Genomic DNA, 23,226 nt, shown 5'->3' with positions numbered 1-23,226 from the left:
TAGCAGTGTACACTCCTCTCTAGCCTGAATGCAGAGGTCTCATCCAGTGGAAAATGTAGGGTCATATGCCTATTTCCATGTTATGGCAATTCTGCACTAGGCAGGTGCCATCAACAGATCCACCAATCAGCTCACCAGCTTCATTCCCTCAGGGAGATCCAGCAGGTCTGGTAAACGCCTTAAGTTGGAGTCAGTCTAGACTACCAGTGAGGGCAGTAACCCTTTTGGTGAGTTGCATCAAGAAGGATTGCAGATCCCAAGCATACACAAAGTAGACGGATGAGACCAGCATTGTCAGCTTGGAATATATACATCATCTGCTGGGAAGTCATCCAGCACAGTGCCTAGCATCATCAACGTAGTACAGTATATAAGGGTAATCACCCTTCCACCACCATCTAGGTCCAACAGAGTCTACACAACAACATTTGTACCAAGAACTGACCAAAAGGGATGCTGAGTTCCGTTGTGATCTCTGCAAAGGTGCAGAGTGTGCCATAACCTCACAGAGTATCTGTGAGAGCCCAAACTCATTTTCACCATTTTTGTTGTGCAAATTGCATATTTCTTGTTGAGCAATGTATTTATTTGTTGGTGTTTGCACTGTGCATGAAAGGTCTGTGTGACAGGAAGGGTACATACCTTTGAACACCAATGATATATACATATATATATAATATATCTGTACTTTGTGTAGTACCTATGATATTTGTAAAGCTCACTCCGGCAATAGGCATCGAACCACTTATACGCGGCTTTAGCAGAGCAGAGTGAACGGGATAGTCATTTACTGGGTGAACAACCAGGTTTTAGGTTGCTTATGAAAAGATATATGAACATCCAGCCTCCTAATGTGTTCTGGAAGAGGGTTCCAGAGCTTTGCTGCTGCAACCGAAAAGGCATTGTCTCCCCATCTTATTTTCTTACAGCGGGGGACTAGGACCTTCCGAAAGCCAGCTGATCTTAAAAGGTGGCTTGGAGTGTAACACCTAATTGTGGATTGGAGTTATCCAGATACATGGGACAAACAGCTTTGAAAGTAATTTGCTTCCTAATAGGAAGCCAATGTAGTTGTCCAAGACTCTCACTAGCAAAGGCAGACCTGGGTAGTCCTAGTAATAGACTACTGCAGCATTCTGTATAAGCTGAAGCTTATGCAGCAAAAATGGACTGATGTTCAGAAGTAATGCACTGCAGTAGCCCAGTTTACATATAATAAGGGTTAGGACCACAAGAGTTCTGAGATCTTTGGGAAGATATGGTAAAACTTTTTACCATCCAGAAGCAGGTACTAACTGTTCAGTTAACCTGAAGGTCGAAAGTCAAGGAATTATCAAACATGACGACTATATTTTTGGCTGCTGCTATGGGGGACGGTAGAGCCCCACAAGATTCAGACCACCAGTGATTACCCCAAATCGACCTATCCGCTCCAAATACCAGAATCTCAGTCTTTTTCCCCATTCATTTTCAGACAGTTCTGGCTCATCCATGGATTGACTTCCCTCATCCCATTGTGGAACCAGTCTGAAACCTCTTCCACTCCACACTGACGGACACAATAAGTTGTGTATCGTCTGCGTACGAAGAGACCTGGAAACCATATGATTGGACCAATTTCGCAAGGGGTGCCACATACAGATTAAAAGGGACCACCACAAGTGAGCTGAAAAGTGGCAGCTCTGTAGTTCCCGCAACTAACTATAATAGATCTCCCGCTCAAAAAAGACTCCGGTATCTCTAGGGCAGCCTCTCTTACCCTTACCTGCTGCAGCCGCTGCACTATCAACTGGGGGGAGATGGTGTTGAATGCTTCCGACAGATTCAAAAGTACTAAAATGGCTACTTCCCCTGGTCCACTTATCTCTGTATGAAATCAGAAGTGGCAATTAGGGTGGATTCTGTGCTGTGGAACTGTCGGAAACCATGTTGGGAAGGATCAAGATAACTTTCCAACTATCTTTTCGAGAATGGCTAACAATAAAGGTGCTTTTCTAGAATCTTAGCTGGCGAAGGCAGGAAAGAGATATGGCATAGATTTTTCAGATCACCAAGGTCACCCCCAGGATTTTTTTTTCAGCGGTTTAACAACTGCCTCCTTCCTGGTCGAGAGAAATACCAGAGTCCAACACTTCTGCAAAGACAGCTTCCAGAATCTTGGAAATAGGATCCAGGACCAGCTGTAAGACCGTAGGCGGATGGGGCTTCTCCGGAGAGCCAGAAGTAATCCCCACAAGAGGAGATTTGATCCTATCAGCTAAAAGCAGAGTGAACCTAGCTAACGGCTCAATATCCTCCCCTCTATCTACCTCAAAACATTATTTGCAAGATCCAAGGAATGCAGAGGAAAATCAGAACGAATCTGCAAGTTTGTATTCTTAAAAAAACATGCAATCTGAAACACACAAATCAATATCTTGGTAACGAAAGATAAAATAAGGAACAAATCACTTGACTAATGAAGTGTGAAAACTAAAAATACATGAAGTAGTAGGTTCTGCTACCTGTGCTTGATTAATCTTGAGCTTTCCAGGTGGTGAATCGCAAAAAAGTGTGTTAAAAGAGGACACTTTTCCTTTGAGTTATAATAATTAAAGAGATCTGAAATCCACAATTCTATTTTAAGATGGCGAAATCAAAAAGGTTGTAATCTCTGCAAACTGATATGAAAGGAAGCTAGATGCTCGTCAGATGCCACTGCCTCTCCGAGCCAAAAGCTGCCCTCCTAAATAATAGGGGTTTTAAGGGTCGTGTCCCTTAGTTACGGGCCAGGGACACACTTGGACTCCAAGATCCAGTTGTGAAAAACGTGCAGCGAAAGATAGCAACACTTTTCTTTAGCGTAAAGGAATGACAAATTCCCGTTTTTTTTGCTTCATCGTTCAGATTAATAACAGACAGCAGTCGGAAGGGATTCTGTGCAGCGGTCTAGGTATGGCCGAGTCCAGTGTGACTGGTTGTAGATTTAGAATGCTGTATCATACCTCTGGGCTTTTGCCCGCTATTCAGCACTCTGTTGCTCAGAGCTTGTTTTTATCTATATGCACTGCACTGCATACACTATATATCAAAGCCACCCAACCCCATACTGCTCTTGCGTCTAATTCTTTCATATCCACCCAACTCCATGTAGCACCTACTACTAACTCTTTCTTAAATTGTATGAATCACTGTCATATGACTAGCATGGAAGCTTTGAACTAATGCAGATGGGTGTACTGGTCAATGGAGCAAAAACACTTCAGTCACACTGAGTATATGCAGTACAACTGGATATTTTGATAAGGTGCAATTCTTGTGGATAGTGTTCGGGCATGTCATAAAGATTGTAATTTAACTTTATTGGGAATCAGGCAGTATTCTAAATCAAGAATGGGACATCAAAGAATCGGGCTATCTGGCACATCATAACACACCTGCATGATACTTTCAGTCACTGATTAAAGCGGTGATGTAACAATTTGTAGTCTTACGTTTAAACACTCATCAAGGAAAGGAAATGGGCAGGTCATATAGGTAACTCCGTACACGCTGGTGCCTTTTCTTCAATCGGACTTTAAGAGACAAAATATGTTCTCCGCAAAAGCGTCTACCAGTGCACCCAACAACATAACTCTGAGCCAAGAACTCGACTGATACAAAATTGTTTTGCCCCAGCTGCATAAAATGTATGTATGCTACTTGACAATATTGATATGTTGGTCCATACCAAGTGATCTGCATTCATTTTTAAAAATATTTTTTACATTTTGATTGTAAGTAAGTATGTGAACATGAAGAGTTAATTTCTGAAAGAGTAAGAAAGCAGTTGCTATTACAATTCTGGGATGGCTGGTACTCATGCGGCTCTGTTTTATATAATAAGATTTCTATTAATGTATGTGTTAACCGAGTCTACTGAATAATAATTACTTTCTATCCAATCACAACACGCTTTTACTAACACAAACCACCTCTCAGTCCAAGCCCTGTTCGAATACTAGATTTCATCGTACCCCCCAAATAACCTTAACCACTACTGTGGCAATCATTTGCCAAACCCTATTCCTTAATAAATAAGCATTTGCAGCGCAATAGGTCTCGCATTTACCTGAGTTGGTGCTATTGGCATTGTAAATTTATAACTGTGCTTCTTTTGCCACATTAAATTGGACAACTCGCCTCCATATTTTGCCCCTTTTTGCAACTTAACTCCAGTGGCCCTGCATATAACTAAAGGGCTAGAAGGCCTACTGGTTTTTTCAAACAAAGCCCTTAAAATACAAACTACTCCCAGGTGTAAAACAAAAGTTCCACTCATAACAGCTTACAAATACACTGAATGGTGGGATGGGTTATTATTTTGTGGTCTCCACTAACCTAGTGTGGGGACCCAGAGATGATCTATAAAGAAAGGGCACGTTGTGGTGAACACATTTAAACGGTGGTCCCATTGTTCTAGGACCACCATAGGATAGATTATGAGCAAAAATGTTTTGAAAAAGGAATGTCCTTTAAAACATTATGGGACAAGTTTCTGATGTAGTATGTTGACTGTAATGCTCAGAACAGCCCTAGAGGACACCACAATAAACAAGCATTCAAAATGAAACAGGTCTCGCATTTCTCGGAGTTAGAGCTTTAGCAGTTGTAAACTCCCAACTGGACTTTTCTTGCCACATTAAATGGAGAAAAAAAAGAGCACAATTGCACTGCTACAGTTCACTCGTAGTGAAACCTATCGCCAAAAGTGCAATTATCTACGTAACTGGCAAAAGTGCAATTAACTATGTGGCAGGGTCAATGTCATGCAAAGCGCTCGACTTATGCCAAGGGAGATTGCGCTGTGAAAAAAAGATAAAAAATAGTCCACAAACTGGATGGAAAACAGCAAACCTTGCATGTTTTCAGTACTTGGTCGCTGCACTCGAGGAGGGCTAACCACCTGAAAAGGCATGACATATGCATGCCTTCCACTAATGAAAGCAAGCAGATTTTAAAAGGCAAACCTACGAACCAATGAAAGACACTGATGTGACATGGATGGGGCTCCAAGCCCTTTTCTAACTACTAAAGCGTCTCACAAGCGATATGCATGTGCAAACGCATGCAACGCAGGCTTGACCCTAAAAAAGCATTAATAAGAAACGTGGTCATGTAACTATACAGTTAGCCCCTGAGAGCATAACCACATTAAAAGAGAATGGCAGCAATAATGCAGTGCAAGCATATATTTAGCCCCTAGAGGCCGTAGTGCAATACACATTTTCAGGGCTGGCAGGCCTACTGCAACGCTATTACAAACAAGGCCCTTAGAACATTAACTACTCACAGCTGTAAAACAAAAGTTCCAGCCATGAGAGCTTAAACAGATTCTGAATGGAGGGAGGGATTATTAAGCATTACTGGGCAAATTTCCGAAGTGCAGTGAAAATTGTAGTATAAGCTCTCCCGCTGTGTCGGGAAAGCCGCTTTGAGGATTTCGGTGCTTTTTTACGTAGCGCATTTATTAATTACAAGTGTTTTTGTGAAAGCCATGGAGCGTGAATGGGAGAGCCAAAAGAAATTACTCTGATGAGTTAATAGTACGAACAATGTGACCAGCCCTTCAATACCACCGATGGAGTTCACTCTGCTGTTCTGCTCTGTTTGCGCTGTGCACTCCCTGGAGCACAAAGGGGAGAGACAAAAGAAAAAAATAGTTCACCCTCTCTGAAGTATAAAGGCAATCGTGCAATAATCCATGTAAGGAGTCAAGTCTGCAAGGTGGTAACAAATCTGCCCCAAGGCCAGACAAACGTAAAGCATTTACCACAGGATTTTTGTAAGGCAAGGTCACGAACAAGTGAAAGTGATGGGCGTGGTTAAGAGCCCACAGAATACTAACAACAGGTCGAAAAGTGCTTGCGGGTGCAACCTAAAAACAGAGCAGGCACCGACTTAAAACAGAGTTTAGGCATTGCGATGTCCCGAAAAGATTCCTACTTCCTTTTTCAGAAGATTTAAAGCCCCATCCTCAGTTTCCACACGGATATCTTATTTTGGTGTGATCTGTCAGAGTTAAGGGGAGTCTGCTTCTTCACTCAGAACTACGAGGTCTGGTACCAATGTGAATTCCCCCTATGCTCTGCCTAAAGGAACAAAAGAATAATCAAATGTCGAGGTTATATAATGCAGAATATATTAGTCTGCCCTGCTTTTCTCTCTGGGCCAGATGTGCACCCCTGTGTATCAGTCTCCCCATTACGATAAGTTATGCAGATTTGTAAAGCACGCTATTACTGTGCGCTGAGTAGGTGCAATTCTAGCCAAACATAGGGCCTAGTGGGACTACTCGGAATGTCACGCCTTCGGCTTCTTGCAAAACCAGAGAACTGAGGTCGAGAAGGCTATTCTTTGTAGTGGAAGGTTGTCCCACACTTTAGGAGAAATGCAAAAGTCTGACTACCGGATCTGGGTTTCAGTATGGGTGGAATATGTGCAAGTAGGAGGCTGGACAAGAGGCGGCATCTGGAAGGTTGGTGAATGCAGATGCTTAGGCATACTGGTCCAGAATTACATAGTGCCTTGAAACTGTGGGTGGGAAGTTTGAATTGTGCTTGCTTGCCCGTAGGGAGCCAGTGGAGCTCCTTCAGGTGTGGTTTCATGTGAGTTCTGCGTGGGAGGTTGAGCATGATTTTGACTGCCAATTTATGAATGGTCTGCAGCCATCTGCTGAGTGTTTTATTGATCCCGGCATAAAGGGTGTTCCTAAAGTTTCACTTTCTTGTGATTAGGGCGTGCATGACTGTTTTCTGGATGCTGACTGGGAGCCAAAAATCTTCCTCAGCATCTTCAGGGTAAAAGGAGACGGCATTGACTTCGGTGGTCATGTCGAGTTTGCTGTCAAAGAAGAAATTTAGTTTGGTGGACCTGGTAAAGTGACATGTAATCCAAATCAGTTGAGAAACGTGCTGGCCTTTCTTTCGTTCATTATAAATTTATGAAGGAGGACTGTTAGTAAATAAATAAGATATTTTTAAAAGCAAATGGGTGTCTGATAAAGTTCTGTTTTTTTAATACATTCCTTTTGACCTCGAAACTTAATGTATTTATTTAGCTATGGATAACTGTTTGTTCTGGGCCAAGTACACACAATACTTTGTTGATATTCTGAGTGAGAGACAGACATACGTCATGTAGGTGAGAGGCCTTGAATAGGTAGTTTGGGAATAGTCCAGCTGTGTCCATATCATTACATTGCACGAAAAGGGTAATTTCTTAAACTTATCTCACTGCATCGAATTAACTGTTATTTTTTGCTTGCAAAATGTCATTAAAAATGCCTCACAAATAACACTGAATCGTCACATGCAGGAACACCGAAAATCACAGAAATGTCACACATAAGCAACTATACAAAATAATGGCTCTGGAGTCTCCATGCTCTTCAACTACAAGAAGGCAACTCACAAAATTCATCTGACTGACTCTCTGCACAGGCAGTGCTGCACTTTTTTTTCCAGCCTTTTCTATTTATTGAGGTCCACTCCTCACGGTGCAGTATAAGCAGGGACACACCAGTCCTCTACTTTCCAAATATTACATCAGAGCCACCTCTTCAGCTTTTAAATTCTGCATAAACTTAAGTTTCAGGTCTTAACCTGGCCTTGGACCATATAGCTCCGGCTTCCGCTCAGGATACCCTCCTGAATGAGTTGTGCGCTAATCAAATACACATAACAACGAGAAATACCATAGTTATTCACACCCCAGAGTTAGACTTAGAATATCTGACCCTGGGCCCTTTATAGATCCGAATCTATAAAGGGTCCAGGGTCAGATATTCTAAGGTTTTCTGCGGTTGCAAAGGGTTCAATTCGCAAAATAAGTCAATTTACAACTACAAAATGACATTTTATATATTACAAACCCGTGCTGCAATTCCGTAACATGTTACCAAATTGCTATTTGGCTTAGCGACTACATAAGGAATCAGCATTCAGAAGGGGTGCAATTCGAAATGGGATATAGTAATGTCTTATAACTGAAATCCAGACACAAAACATTAATATTTTACTGACTACTAAAAGGATGTGGTAAACCATTCACAAACGGGAAGGGGACCACAAGTGACTCCTCCTTCTTTGTGAATGATGACAAACATGTTTTTTAAGAGTAGGCAGTGGATTATTAAAAGTTTCATTTTATTTTCCCTTTGCGAAAATGGGCTACATTAAAAATAAAAAATAAAGTTAGATTTTTTTAATGTCCATCCCTGTGGTGGCAGCAGTTGTGTTAGAACAATTTCCAGAGTGGGGTGCTCAAATCAGCACTACGTTACTAAAGTCACAGGGATGGTGAAAATCGCAGCATCGCACAAGGAATAAGTGTATCAAATGATGCACACCCATTTAACAAAAGAGTGGTAAGGGAGTGGTTTTTTGTGCTAGTGCATGGTCAATTACAGACAGCACATTTCCCATTGAAATGGGACTAAAGTTGCACAGACATGTAGCTTTACTGATAACACTGTTCACTCCTTAAATGATAATGTGTGGAAACCAAGTTTTAATAAACATTTATCATTTGAACAACACCAAGCAAAGTGTCTGGATTTGTTTCGATCCTATTAAAATATTTGTCTCCATCATACTTCTGAATTACAAAGGAAAATGCTTCATATGTGGTTTCTTACTTACTGATATATTTTGAGTATATTTATACAATTCAAGTTTTGCTCTGTGTTAGAAAATAAATTAACACCCTGCAGCCTTTCCTTTCACACTCAGCAAGAGGATTACAAACTCCTGCCACTTTGCTGCCAGAGAAAAAGTCAAATTTCAATGTTAAAAGAATAGGCAGTAATTTGTCAGAAGACAGAGTCAGACATTTGACCTCTAAGACACCATAAAATTTAAAGGCATATTTATTGCTCGTTCACCTTTTGAAAACCAGGGTGGTTATTTTGGGGTGCTACAGTACTCTCCTCTCTCACCACCCCTACTTCCAGTATCTATGGATGGCAGCTAATCATAGTGAGTCACAATTTAGAACCTACTCCATTAATATTCATGAGGTAGGTCAAATTGCGATCGACTAGGATTCAGGATTTTGCAACTGACCTGTTAGTACATAAGTCGGTTTGCAAAATAACACGCAAATTACGACCAGTGTTTAGTACAACTGGCCCTTTGTGCAACCTGAGCGCCCTGAAGGGGCATTTTTATTTAGTAGACCATGACCCCAAAAGCATTCTCCTGATTTTACCAACTGCTAAACCCACACAGTAATGCACTTTCACTGTTTCAGGCTTTCAACCCAGATTAATATGGGCGTGGGGCAGGGGGCAGGGGAGGTATTTTGGAGGATTGTCTAGATCCACATACAATACTAGTTATGATTACATCACTTACATAATTTGTTCTCTCCCAAGAAGCACTCTCAATAAACACACCTTTGTAAATAAAATGCCAGTCAATCAATGGAGAAGGAATTGAATGTTGGGTCTCTAGGTCAAAGCCATGACTCCGGCGCTTTGCATGCCCTCTCAAATGTCTCTGGTGATCTCATGTCCTCATAACAGCCATGCAGGTGTAAACTGAGGGAATACTGGCTATACTTTGAGGATGTCTAGCACATGCAATTCCCAAAGGGGGCAGGATGATGCTGAAGGTGAGTAACATGTTTGAGCATGAGCAAGATACAGGGAGCATCAGGAAGTAGGTGACTTCCTACAGTAACAACTTAACATCAAAATCTCTCTTCACAGCATATAGCAGACATCCACATTTGTCACATCTCCCTATTTAAAAAAGTACAATCCCTTTCTTCACTAGAACTGCGTGGCATGTAGAGACTTGATACTACACTATATTTCTTATTTGACTTATTTTCGGGTTTTGCAAATCGAAGAAGGATGCTCAGGCTTGGGAAGATTCCTTTAGGCCAGTGGAAACCTCATGCTAAGGCCTGCTACTGACTATGGCCTGGCATTTTCGCATCTGATCAGTGTTTGGGGGATGTCTATTCTTTCATGTTTCACCACCAACAGCGTAAGAAATTCCATCTTGGGCTTTTTTGTGCTGTAGTTTATAAGTTATGAAGGACACCTTTATGTAACTTCACTGCATAAATACTCACTTAAATGTCTTCACACGTATCAAATGACTTACTTTTAATTTCAGCATGGTAACTTTGTCCCTGCCCATACCAATTCGGGGTTATGTGACCTATATTTGCAATATTAAATGACTGTTATGACCCTTGATATGTGGGTTGGATGTTCTAACCCAGTTCTGTCGTTCTGGGTCCGTCAGATAATGATGATAAAAATAAACTTCTCATCTTGCTATGAAGATCTATAACAACATGTTACCAATCTGGAAATCAGACCAGGAGTTCGTGCTAGTTTATGATAACTAAACGTTGATCTGACCATTCCAGAAGGAAATGTATAGAAGGGGCATGCCCCTTCTTAATGATGCATACATGCAACATTTTGCCCAAAAGGCAGGTAAGCTTAAGACTGAAATACTCCAGGTCTAACAATAGTTAATTGCTTGTAACCATAGCTATTATTTGCGAGTCACTCACTCGCACCGCTCACTTACTTGACCAGTCAATTCCTAGTCAGCTGGTTGTAGAAAACAAGATTGTACATTAACTTCTGGTCCACCCACTTCATGCAGAATGGAAGAGAATGCCTTCCATCAATGCTCATTCACATAGGCGATTAGTGTTAACTATCCTTACCAAGAAACACATGCCTTGTAAAATAAAGGAAGAGATGTACTGAGAGTGAGCAAAACAGACCAAACTCTACGAGCACTTACTTAAAAAAAATAAAAAGAACTTAAATAAAGACAAACTTCAAGGCACCCAGTGACATCACAACCTGGTGTTGAGGAGTGAGAATATTACTACCTGATTAAGTAGATATTTATTTCCAAGGAAAGACTACAGTACATGACACAAGGAGGGGGCTGGGTCAGTAGCGCTGAACTATGACACCGCTGGAAAACTGTGTGAAGTGTAACGTGAACACACTTTGTCAATGACTTCTAATGTGTTTGAAAAGTTGTTAAGCTAAGCATCTTGAATTAAACAATGCACGCATGCTAAATAACAAAAGACGACAATGCTCACCTGATATTTCAAACATGGCTCATTTGTTTCAGATGTCGAAGAATTTATTGAACTATCCAATGACGTTGAACTGTCCCCTCCAGGATTCAGTTGGCAGCATTTTCCAAACACTCTCACCTGAGCATCACTGCATAGTTTCTGAAAAAGAATGGTGTCATATTGTGTTTTGAAGAAACGTTCCGAAATGAATATTTTGAGAATATGAAAAAACCTATACTCTCGACTGGAAACATCAAACATTTTTAGACTAAATTAAGTTCTGGACTATCAACTTTGAGTTCCTTCAAACTGAACGCTACCACCGTAATATTGATGTATGCAGCAAGGGTGCAGTGTGTTAAAACTTATGTGCACAAAAGGTATTACCAAACTTTGATTATAACCCTTCTAGCTGTCTAGATCTATATACTTACAAGAGTCAATAAAAAGGTACTCACTACACAAATTATTGTGCCGTATAAAGAGAACAGATGGTAAAATAAGCCATTAGAAACAATAACATTAAAGCGCCAAAGTGGGTATTATAGCTTCACACTTAATGGTAAAACATTTTTTATCACAAATACATCCAAGACATGCAAAAGATACTCTTTTGGGGTAGTCTGTTAGAGAAATAGCCTTGGGTATCCTTGGACTGAATCCACTACCGATGCCGTTGGAAGTAAACTCAAAACCTTAGTAAAGTTACACAATACACTTTGTTCACATTTAGCAAATTGCAACCCCGAATGCTGGATGTTATCATCATTACTCTTAGGATGGAAAGCTGCATTTACCAGAACTCTCAGTATAAATACATAAAACATGTTCCACTATTTATAATACATTTGTCCTATTAGACAAAACCACATTCCCGAGACACACCGATACAGAAGAAAACAAAATGTGGTCTAAAAGGTGGTGGGTGGTGAGGAGATGTAAACTTTTCTAGACCTTACAAACAGAGTTCATCAGTATACATCCAGTCCGAAAATCGAATATTGTAAATAAAGTGCACACTTCATAAACTTGGGGATGGCATGGCTGAATGGGAAAGACAGAATCTGCTAGGGTTAAGACTTCTCGGTTTATTGATGCATTTCTCCATATTTGAGAGTGCCTGCAGGAAAGAGGTAAAAAGGAACTTTCAAAGTAAGCTTTACTTTTTATTTAAATGCATGGCACATGTAACTGAAACCAGGTAGTAATGGTTCCTTTAGCCATGGCCACCGGCCTTTTGGACTTGTCAATGCTTGTTTTGTTTAGTCATGTTTATTGTTAGGAAGCTGCAGGGCCATTGAGAGTGTAAGACAAAAAAAAACACACTGGCTAAGAGCAAAAGTAATTGTTAACTTCAAAAAGCACACATTGCCATAGCAGCCATTAGCATTTAAGGTAGCTACTTTACGTGTAGATACGGTTTGTGTGAACGGGCAGAATGCCATCATTCAGAGTGAAGTTAAGCAATTGCTGAAATAGACTAAGTGTCCAATGTTGTGTGCTGTAGTGGATGGAAGACGAATTTGAATGACACAATAACAGGCCAATAGATGAAAAGGGGTGGATGAGCGCCCCTATAAGCATGTCCAGGGCCACGGAAATTACTAGATTCTGCACCAGCTGATCCATCATATGTGCATAATCTGTAGATTTGAACAAAAAAGGCAATTGTTTACAGCTATAACGCATCAAACTTTACTAAAAACACCGAGGCCTGTTTCTGCACATTGTAAGGCCCTTCTCAAAGGCTGGATGATCATCTTTCAGTTCTTATTGTTGTATTGGTTGTTAAATTGGTACTAGTGGGCAAACGCTTTCCACAGACAGTGTTACTGTGTGTACAAATAACAAAATAACGGAATAATACCATCACAAAATGTGCAGTTTAAAGTTGCATAATTTACCTCCTCTGTGACACAGTTTCAGAGAGCTGAATATCTTATTACACATACGTTTATTAGAATCAAACGGTCTTGTCTAACAACAGACCTAATAAACGCTGCACATGAAACCAGTTTCAAATTAAATAAATGTTAAGGAAATTGCAGTTCTCAGTGGATCCAGAACCCAATTATTATTATTTTTAAAAAAAAATAAAATAAAAAATAAAAAAAAACACACACACACCCACTCACTCGCCCATAAAGCCACTTGCATACCCACTCACACATCCACTCAGACCCACAAAGCCACTAATACACCCAGTCATAGACTCACGCTGCCACTCGGACAGCCATTCACACACCCCACTCACAGACCCAGTCACTCATACGCTCACACATCCAGTCTCACACTGATACAGACCCAATCACAGCCCCACAAAAACCACACACATCCACTTCACAGACCCTCACACATCAACTTACACACCCACTTAACCACACACACCAATACAGCCACTCACACATCCTCTCACAGACCCATAGCATGGGGTTGGCTGCATGCTGGGGTTGGCCACATGCCGGTCCCTGCACCCAGCTCCCTTCTCGCATGGCCTTTGGATGGGCCTTGGATTAACGTATTTTAATTAAATATTATTTTACATTTAAAACCACCCTAGCAATTCACTGAAAATAAAATAAACATTACATGGACGTTATCGTTAGGAAATAGAAAAAAAAAACCCTGATAAATTCACTAAAAAAAAAAAAAAAAAAAAAAATATCAAAGGTTAGAGTGACTTTATAGTTAGGTTCAGATTTTACACACACAAAACCACAAAAAATTCAGCAGTTGTAGTTATACTTAAACTAGAACTCATGCCCCAAGGTAACTATAAATCGTGCCCTCGCCATGCACAGTTTATTACCCTACATATAACATCAGTCACAACATCTTCTGTGGCATCATTGAAATATCAATGGAACATTTGCAATAAAATTATTGAAGAGAAAACTGTGCAAGGCAGGGGTGCGAGTCTGGCTGATGCAATGTGCAAAAGTTACCATGGTAGTAGCTTGGCCATGCAGGTGTTAAAAAAAATAAAAATAAAAAAATAAAAAACAGCGCACAACATATTGAAGTTGATAATCTTAATGGAGGAGGAGTGACTCACATGGCAGTCCTATGCAATAAAGACAAATCATCACGATTTCAAACGTACCAAAACACTCCTTGGGAACGATAATGGGCATTAACCAACAATAAAGCAGCTCTATCTGCTAACAATAAGGGTAAATTGTGCCAAAGCTTACCAACTGCTTCCAGTTGTCGAGTATACTTTCAAACTGTGTACCACAAACATCTCAATTTCTCAGCGTGCCTATGCAATTTAAAATAATCCTTAAAGAAAAACAAACGATACCTTCCACAATAAATTTAATTCCCGAGCCAGTTTGTACAGTCTGCAAATCAAGTTATGCTTGTGATTACTACAAAAAAAAAAAAGTGATCTTTGGCGAATCGGCTTTCCCTGTTAGCCACTGCTAAACTCAGGAACCTTGCAAATAGTATTCTGAATCAAGACTGAGCTCTAAAACACCTGGCATTTTAAAATTCATATTTTTTCTTCTGTTACTACTTTCTGTCCCGTTGACCTCCTGCTGTTATTTTCTTGCTGTTCTTATTCATTCTTCCCATCCTTCCACACTCATCCCTCATAGATGTTTTCATCTTGCGTTTTTAAACTTTGTGGCAAGAAGCTCTGCAGTTGTGTGCTGTAAAAATAAATTTAACTTAACCCACAGTTCAGCCCTGGGAATGGTACAGATTTTGACCAATTTACTGACAGTTCTGCTGCGAGAATGTTGCTCTCGATTTCGTGTGATATTACCAACATTTCTCCATTTTCGTGGTGTGTCAGCAATAGGTGAAACATCAGCTGAAACACCGAAGCAGGGTTCGCCATATACAGCAGTAAGTCATTTGAGCTAAGATACCCACACCAACATCAAGTAATAAGATGAAAATTAGGTCCAGGTGAAATTTAAAGTACGCTTTCAAAATTCACATAATTTCAGGAATTTTGCATTGCGCTTGGAAAATAATATTATGGGGCGCAGGTACGAACTGAACAACCAGAACAAGAGCGGTTGCTGTTGGCTGAACTTGTGTTATTTTTAGCTATTTTATTCGCAAAATTCGTTATCGTCACGAAAATGGACGTGAGGATGCATTTTGTGTTACAATATAGTGCCAAAAGATGGATTTGCATGTTGGGTAGTTTTGCCAGAAATTTACAAATCAAGTGAGTTTTATGCACATCTCTAACAACAACGGGTGTGGGGCGTCTCAACGGCCTATAAGGCGGTCACGCTTTGACCCCGTACACCTGTCAAAGTGCTAATTAGGACCTCTGTAGCTAACTACTACTAACAAATGCTAGACTAGGGTACAGCTGTACAACAGCACCCTGTGTGCCCTCTTCTCCCAAACATAACCTGAGAACCTATCAGGCAGTAAGGATTCTGCAATCTACGGCTCCTGGCATCGTTCCTACCTAGGACCATGAAAATAACGGACAGGTCAACAAACGTTGTGCATCTCCTGCGGCATGCCTTTGCATGCTGTGCTCGCAGCTCCATTCTGTGGTTTGTAATAGCAAGCTCAGGACTGGTCCTGTAAGTGCAGTCATCTCAGCTACAAGGCAGACACACCCAGTAACACCAATGGGGCTTTTCTTTAGATCGACATGCATGAAGTCCCTCTCCCCCCAATAACCACTGCAAAACCACTCACTTCCAAGGGCAATCTAGTGACATAAGCAACTCATAAAAATTTGCATTTGTAGCTTCCACAGCAACTTCCACCAGCTTCGTCTGTCGAGAAAACGAGTCACACTTTACCCGTTATTCGCTCTCAGTTGTGTATTTCAGCGTTACTCTGCTACGCTTGCTTGCTGTTTTTTTCCTTTCTCACGGAACCGCCTAAACTAGAGGAAGCGCACATGCGCTACTCAACGACTGTGACAGGAACAGTGGAATGGTGACATCTTGTATGTCACGATCTAAGAGCATCGGCTGCCTAGAACAACGACAGTTCGCACGGCTCATCAAATTGCACATATTACTAAGTAGCTACATGTACAGTCTCGGATAATTGTAGTTATCGACGATTCACGTGATTTAAAATCAAGAACCAGTTCTAAAATATCTAAAATCAGGTTTCCCTTCTAGACCATTATGCCTACCTTTATCCAGCAGTGGCGGATGTTCTAAAGGCATTTTAAAACTGCGTGTCCCTGGCGCAATACTGTATGGTGTACAAATGCAGAGGCGGTGGCGCTGCAGTGTATATACCATGTGTCCAACACTCAGCATCTCTTTATCTGCACACGAACGCCCTAGAAACGAAGAACGTGAAGGTTCTTTTTTCTTGAAGAAAAACAAAGGTGTCCTATTTCGGTGTGCTAAGCTTAACGCAAACAGCGCAATAGTGACTCATCCGTGACAAACCAGTACTCTATGTAAAATCACGAGAACACACATTTCAGTTAGATCTACAGGCAGTTTGAACTTGAACGCGAGCAGAGGCAGCGTACGGCACCGTTAAAGATTGAGAGGAGAGGGCCGAGTCTTCGGACACAGAGCCAAGAGACCCTCTGCGGAGAATAATGTTCTGTCACAATAAACCACAACGAGAGGTGCCTATAATCATAGTCTCTCTCGAATGTTTTCAAAACAAAGCGACCGCTTGGGAGGGCTTGGGGTCTCCCCTTGGCCTGTAATTATCTTTCTTTTGCGAAAAACGGTTTGCACATGCGATATCACATCAGTCATGTCGCTGGCTGCCTCCAGGGCAGGCGGTACTGGCTGTGACGAAACGAAAAGCTGTCGTGCTGTGTGAAATAATCATGGCTTTGTCGCAGCAGCGAGCACGTGACGCGCCGCGAGGACACACAGGGTGGAACCCGTGAATGATTGTCTCATGACTGCCCGAGAGCACGTGAGCCACCTCTGAGTTTCCTCTTCAGCACAACAACGTATCCGGCCAAGTACACTATCACGTGAGAAAACCACAGCGATTTCTACGGGTTGAGGCACTTTGCACAAGGAGACCGCCATTGAGCAATACGTGCTGCAATAAGTAGTATCACAGTATTTCGACAGCAGCAGCAGACACTATTCAAGTCGGCACTTAACGTGCCAAGAATCGGCCGAGACAGGCCTACAGATTAATAATTTAAAACCACCAGGATTTCGGGGGCTTGAAAGGAGTTTTTTGTCGAAAAGGATTCCGAAAATTAACAGACTAGGGTTTACCAGGCATGCATGCCAACATTTGGAAACAAAGTGACATTTTTGGAATTATTAAAAATACATCAGGTAATTTATAACCACGTTGATTTGTACTGCAGGCCGTTTAGGCGTAACAAATTATGAGTTACCAGGACTGTAGGAGTGACCAAGTTCAAGTAAATTGCGCACAGTATCCCTAAGGCTGCCAACTAACTCCCATCTCCACTCTAATCCTCTAGAGAAGCAGCACGCCAGCCCTCTCAATATGATAAGTATCTTAGGTGGCCCTCCTTCACTTGCAACATAAATCTGTTGGCTTAAAGAGTACCCGTTCTCCCTTATGCTCAATCTTGAGCTTTGGATGACATGCACGGGTTGCTGGTATTTTCAGGCTGTTAAGCTCCTTCCTGACTTCAAAGAGCTACCTTTTGGGTTAAAATCTCTATTTGACGTCTGGGAACAACAGTAAGCCATGATCACCACAGTACATCTCCTTCATAAAGGCACACAGAAGCACTTTGCCCCTCAGTTCAGCTGACCTCATCAGCATCTTTACACTCCTCTAATGTCCTATCATGGCCAAGGGCAGATCTGTGTTCAACACATCAGGGGTGGGTGAGGGGCATGGAGGGTCACATGCTACTTCAGTTATACACAGGTTAATGAACAGACTCATCTCTTCGCAAAGATTTTAAGTTAATACCACAAAAGTACTCCCAAAAGTTTTGAGTGAGCCCCTCTCAATTAGTTTTCTAGGGCCTCCAGTTCAAATTTCAATCACACAATGCTTTTGACCCACAAAAAGACCCTGAAATCAGTTTCCTCCAAGTTAGTTTTCTCTGCCACATATTCATCCAGTTCAACTGACAGATCCACCCATTTAACTTTCTCCTGGAAAAACTGCAGTTTCAATCCTACTGCATTGACTGCTTGTTCAATTATGTTGGCCTTCTTCTCCAGGGCATTGTGTACACTTTACACTTAATAGTTTAAAAAAGCTTTCTTCCTTGCTATCCCTTGCCCTTCACTGACTGGGCTCTTGTCTGTAAGGAAATACCTCTTTGTATGATCAGACCCAAAGTTGTAGACTGATGCTGCTTGTTTTTCAACTACAGTGCAATAAGGCCTTCTAACCAAAACTCAGTGTGAGTGTTCTTACAAACTGTATATTGAATTAGCTATCCCCAATTGGCGTAAGCTGGCTTACTTATAAGTCCCTAGTATATGGTACCAAGGGGACCCAGGGCATGTAAGTGAAAGCGCCCTCCCAGGGCTGCAGCACTGGTTGTGCCACACTAAGCGAGGTCAGGTACAAAAGGTCTCCCAGCCTGCCACTGCAGCCTGGAAGAGCAGTGTCAAACTGCTAGTTCGACTCTGCCATTTAAATCAATGGCAAAGCCCCACACTTCATTAACAATATAGATAATAAATCTTCCTAAAACTAAGTCTAGAGAACCATAAAGCAGGGAGCTGTATATTAATAAGTAGGTCATGTACCTTAATATGTCCTAACAGTAAAACCTCCAAATTGTCGTACTACTGTGGAAAAGCTAATAGCTCCATTGGCTCGTACAGAGTTGCAGGCTGTCATCGCAGTCCTGATAACTTCTGAATTAGACTACTTAAATGGGTACTTGACGGTATCAAATTAATTGTGACATTACACCTAACTTGATGCCCAAGTTGAATTTTATGTCTCTTTTGAGAAAAGTCAACTTTCAGAAAGTTGCCACTCTGTTGCTTAGTTTATCCAGTGGCCTTTTGTAGTTGCCGGCCAACAGAAAGCCTTTTGTCCTCCTGGGGAGTACTGCAAAGGAACAATGGATGCCTGCCACGGAGTGAGGTGTTATCGTCCCCTAAAAGAAAGCCACAAAGGTTGCTGGCCCAAAAGACAAGCTTCAAAGGAACAGCTGACTTTGGTGGGCAAATAGTTATCACACTTAAGAAGGGCTGCCCCTTTGCTCAGGGAGACAGGGTGGCCGCGGGAACAGAGGAAACACAAGTTGCCAAACCGCTATTTCCATGGGTGTTTAGTCCACTGCTAGCCACACTTCTAGGGTAGGCTACCAAGCTCCCAACATCCAAGGAAGAGTTCAAACATTTAGAGAGTGGGCAGAATAGCGCACTATTGGATTGCTAGATGCCACACATAGCTGGAAATCAGTACAGCACAGGACGGAGCGTTGTACCTAATTGGCTACTGACTGCATCATCACCCAGGCCCATTGGTGGGCACAAATATAGCACCCTAAACCTCAGATCACGTCTGGTCTAGAGAAAAGAATTAGTGAAGAAGGGAATGTGTCTGTGGTGTACGGCTCTTGGAAGTCGTTCCAGACACATTCCCAGCCCCGGAATGATAAGGTGAACTCAAAGGGTCAGTCGCCTGACCCACTGTTCCAACACCAGGGCCATAAAAGCTGATGTAGCCTGCCCTGGCTAATTAATAGCCACCCGCTAGGAGTCGCTGTTGACTGCCGATGTGCAGCCAAGAAGAACGTCGCTCAGGAGTTCAAATATGCACCTGTGTCTGCCAGGCGCGGAAGAGTAAGAGTGCGGATTGGTCACTGTTATGATGTGGCTCGCGGCTAGATGTGCGATCGATGCCGCGAGCCTAGAATGTTAGCGATGATTCTTCCTCCTGGCAGTTGCTTGCTGACAGAGGAAGAAGACACCGCGTTAGAGGAGAGCTCGGTAAATAAAGCTTACCTGCAATACCACAACGCTGCCTCCCGCCTTCATTACATTTTTGACGACGAGATGTCAGCAAGCAGGTCGCTTTCCTCTTGACGCGGATGCCGCGAACGTCGCGAACATCGTTTTGCTGTGGGATCGCAGACGCAGCATAACGAGAGGCATTATCACCAGATACTGGCGTTTTATGTCTTTCCAGCGGTAGTTCCATTCCTGGAATCCATCACCAACCAAAATATTTACAGTTTGCAGTCCGGCTCGGATTTGGAGACATGACTGCATCGGCCTCGGTCACGTGAGTGTTGCTGATTTGCTGTCATGACAACGTCGCAATGACATCACAGACGTCCTAGTAAACTGGTGGCGGCCATCTTAGAGAGTTGGGAATACTTTCTTTCAATTACATTTTGCCCATGACGAACTACTTCTTGTGGTGGCGGCCATCTTAGAGAGTTGGGAAAACTCCACTTAAAATAGATTCTGGCCACGACGAACTGCTCACCATTGTATGTACAAGTGTCTTCTACGGTGATAGGCACACCTGTAACCTGCTGTTTGCTACATTGTTTTTATCCTGACAAATACCTGGAGGAACATTAATTTTTGTGTTTTTTGGGGTTTCTTCTGAGCATACCTTCATACCAAATTTGTATTTTTCAGAAACCGAGCACAGATTCACACAATGGATATGTCAACCGCTGCTGTGCACTCTCCACCTCTATTCTTGGTGCAACCTGGGAATCCGCCAATACTTTGGGATGAGTGGATAGACATATTCGATAATATTCTTGAAGCCTTAGATGGGTTAGGATTCTCGTCCAGTAGAAAAAAGCTATCTTACTTAGTTCCCTAGGCAATGAAGGTCAGCATGTCTTCAAGTACTTGCCTAAAGCTGTTGATCAGTCTGGTCAACCCATAGATGATGTATTTTTGGAAGCAAGGCGGAGACTAGAAGTAAGGTTTGCCAAGACTGAGAATGTAGTCATGCAAAGATTTAAGTTTTACACACAACCTCAAAGGGATGGTGAATCCGTGGACGAGTTTGTCACTCGTTTAAGAGAGCTTTCTGTCAAATGCAGATTTGGGGCGATGACGGAGGAGTTGATTCGGGACCAGCTCATAGTACAGTGTAGGAGCAAGAAGATGCAAGAAAGATTGTGGGCAGCGAAGGACCCCAAGCTGAAGGATGCTATAGAAATTGCGAAGGGGGTTGAGGAGTCAAGAGTTTTGTATGAAACAAATGGAGAGGAGAGAAGTTAAGGCCTCTGAAGAGGTATCTTCTGTTCAGGGTGATGTGGCTGTGACGAGTAAATCGTCCTGGGAAAGGCTTAGTGGATCTAAAAATGGGAAGTGCAACAGTGTGGGAGCAGGTATCATACTTCTGAGTCCAAGAATTGCTTTGCCCTAGGGAAAGAGTGCCGAAGGTGCAGGCGCAAAGGGCATTTTGCGAGAGTGTAGGGAAAAAGAGCATTCAAAGGGGAAGGTGGCCATGGTTGGTGATGCCTCAGGCGATGCGTCCGCTGGTGACAAATTCGGAAGGGTGTTGTGTGTTTCTGGGTTGGATGAGGCAGGGGTGAGAGCAGAAAGGATGCAGAGACCTAAGGCAGAATTTATTGTTAAGAATGTGTCCGTAGAACTGATGGTGGATTCTGGCTCCTTATATACAATAGTTCCTAAGGATTTATTTCTCCAAATGTGGCCTTCAACAAGACTATTGCCAAAGGACATCAATCCTGGCGGGTATCAGGGTGAACAGATAGACATCATAGGTTATATGCTCACTGAAATAGGGCTCAAGGGGAGAAAGATCTTAGGCAAAGTGTATGTGGCAGAGTCTGGTCCGCCTATTTTGGGTTGGCAACACCAGTACGATCTTCGCATAGTCATCAATCCGTGTGCCCCTAGTCAGGTAGCTGCAATCGAAGATGTTTCTCTTGCCGGTATATTGAATGGGGCTAAAGGGGGATTCAGAGAGGAGATGGGAGAGTTGAGAGGCTATGTTCACGAGATTAGGTTGAAGCCCGGTGCTGTTCCTGTGCAGCACAAGGTTAGAAAGGTTCCAATCTCGGTAAGAGAGGGTGTAAAGGAGCTCTTGAATGAAATGCTAGACAGTGGGGTAATTGAACCAGTGGAGGCCTCAGCATGGTTGTCACCTGTAGTGATTTCTAAGAAGAGAGATGGGAAGTTGAGGTTCTGTGTAGACTTGAGAGGGTTAAACCAGAATATTGTTACAGACAATTTTCCTTTGCCAAACATTAATGAATTGGTTCTACTAATTGTACTGCCATTTGATAAAGTTTTGTTTTGACCAATGACTTTGTGTTTCACCACTGCGCATATTAGTTGCTCAATGTTCACCAGTAGCACATGGTATGTTTTGTTCAGTTTAGCCGCCTATTGGCTTGGACATGGCATTAGCCATTACTTTCTGTATTCAGTTGAGCCGCCTATGGGCTTTGACATTGCATTAGCCATTACATTCTGTATTCTGCCTATTGGCTTTGACATGCTGTATCCAGTCTAGCCGCCTATTGGCTTTGACATTGCATTCCTATTGGCTTTGACATGATGTATTCAATTTAGCTGCCTATTGACTTTGACATGCTATTAGATATTCTGCCTATGGGCTTTGACATGATATTATATATTGCATTTTGTATTCAGCTTAACTGCCTATTGGCTTTGACATGATATTCAGCTCCGCTGCCTATTGGCTTTGACATATTATACATTGCATTTTGTATTCAGCTCAGCTGCCTATGGGCTTTGACATGATATAAGACATTGCATTTTGTATTCAGCTTAGGTGCTTATTGGCTTTGACATGACACTAGACATTGCATTTGATATTTAGGTTAGCTGCCCATTGCCTTTAACGTGGAGTTAGACATTGCAGTTGAGAATCCAAGCTGTATTTTTCCAAGCTGTGTTTTTGAACCAAGATGTTTTTCTCACAGTAGACTAGACCTGATAAGAGAGGGTACAGGGTGTTGTTCTCTCTGCTTGAGCTTGGGAACAGGAGTAGTCTTGGAGACCTGGCCAGTCTCCAAAAGGCTTGCTCAGTTTCCCGGGTCTGAGAGGAGGGGGCACACCTTTGTAACGAATGTAACAGGCTGCAGAGGGTCAGATTCGAATCTGCCGGACCTCGTGCTGGAGCTTGGCGCCAGCTGGCAGCAATCCCGTGTGGGTAGATGAATCTCTTTCTTGCGGCTGACAGGGGTCATCAGCTTGCAGACCTTAGAAAGATGAAGCTGTAGATAGTTCCCACACG

At 42.3% G+C, this 23,226-nt stretch overlaps 1 protein-coding gene across 3 annotated transcripts in view; it reads right to left on the bottom strand.

The window, feature by feature from the left end:
• The window catches only part of FNIP1 (folliculin interacting protein 1), a 275,317-nt gene that overhangs the window by 143,615 nt on the left and 108,476 nt on the right, over positions 1-23,226 (bottom strand). For all 3 annotated transcript variants that reach the window (XM_069199195.1, XM_069199194.1, XM_069199196.1), the window contains exon 3: positions 11,107-11,244. In XM_069199195.1, coding sequence (XP_069055296.1) covers positions 11,107-11,244 — 138 coding nt within the window. The remainder of the gene's footprint in view (positions 1-11,106; positions 11,245-23,226) is intronic.

The sequence above is a fragment of the Pleurodeles waltl genome, chromosome 7 (genome assembly GCF_031143425.1).
Source record: "Pleurodeles waltl isolate 20211129_DDA chromosome 7, aPleWal1.hap1.20221129, whole genome shotgun sequence".
NCBI lineage: Eukaryota > Metazoa > Chordata > Amphibia > Caudata > Salamandridae > Pleurodeles > Pleurodeles waltl.
Note: the sequence above shows the minus strand (reverse complement) of the source record. Positions and strands in the feature narration are given on the sequence as shown.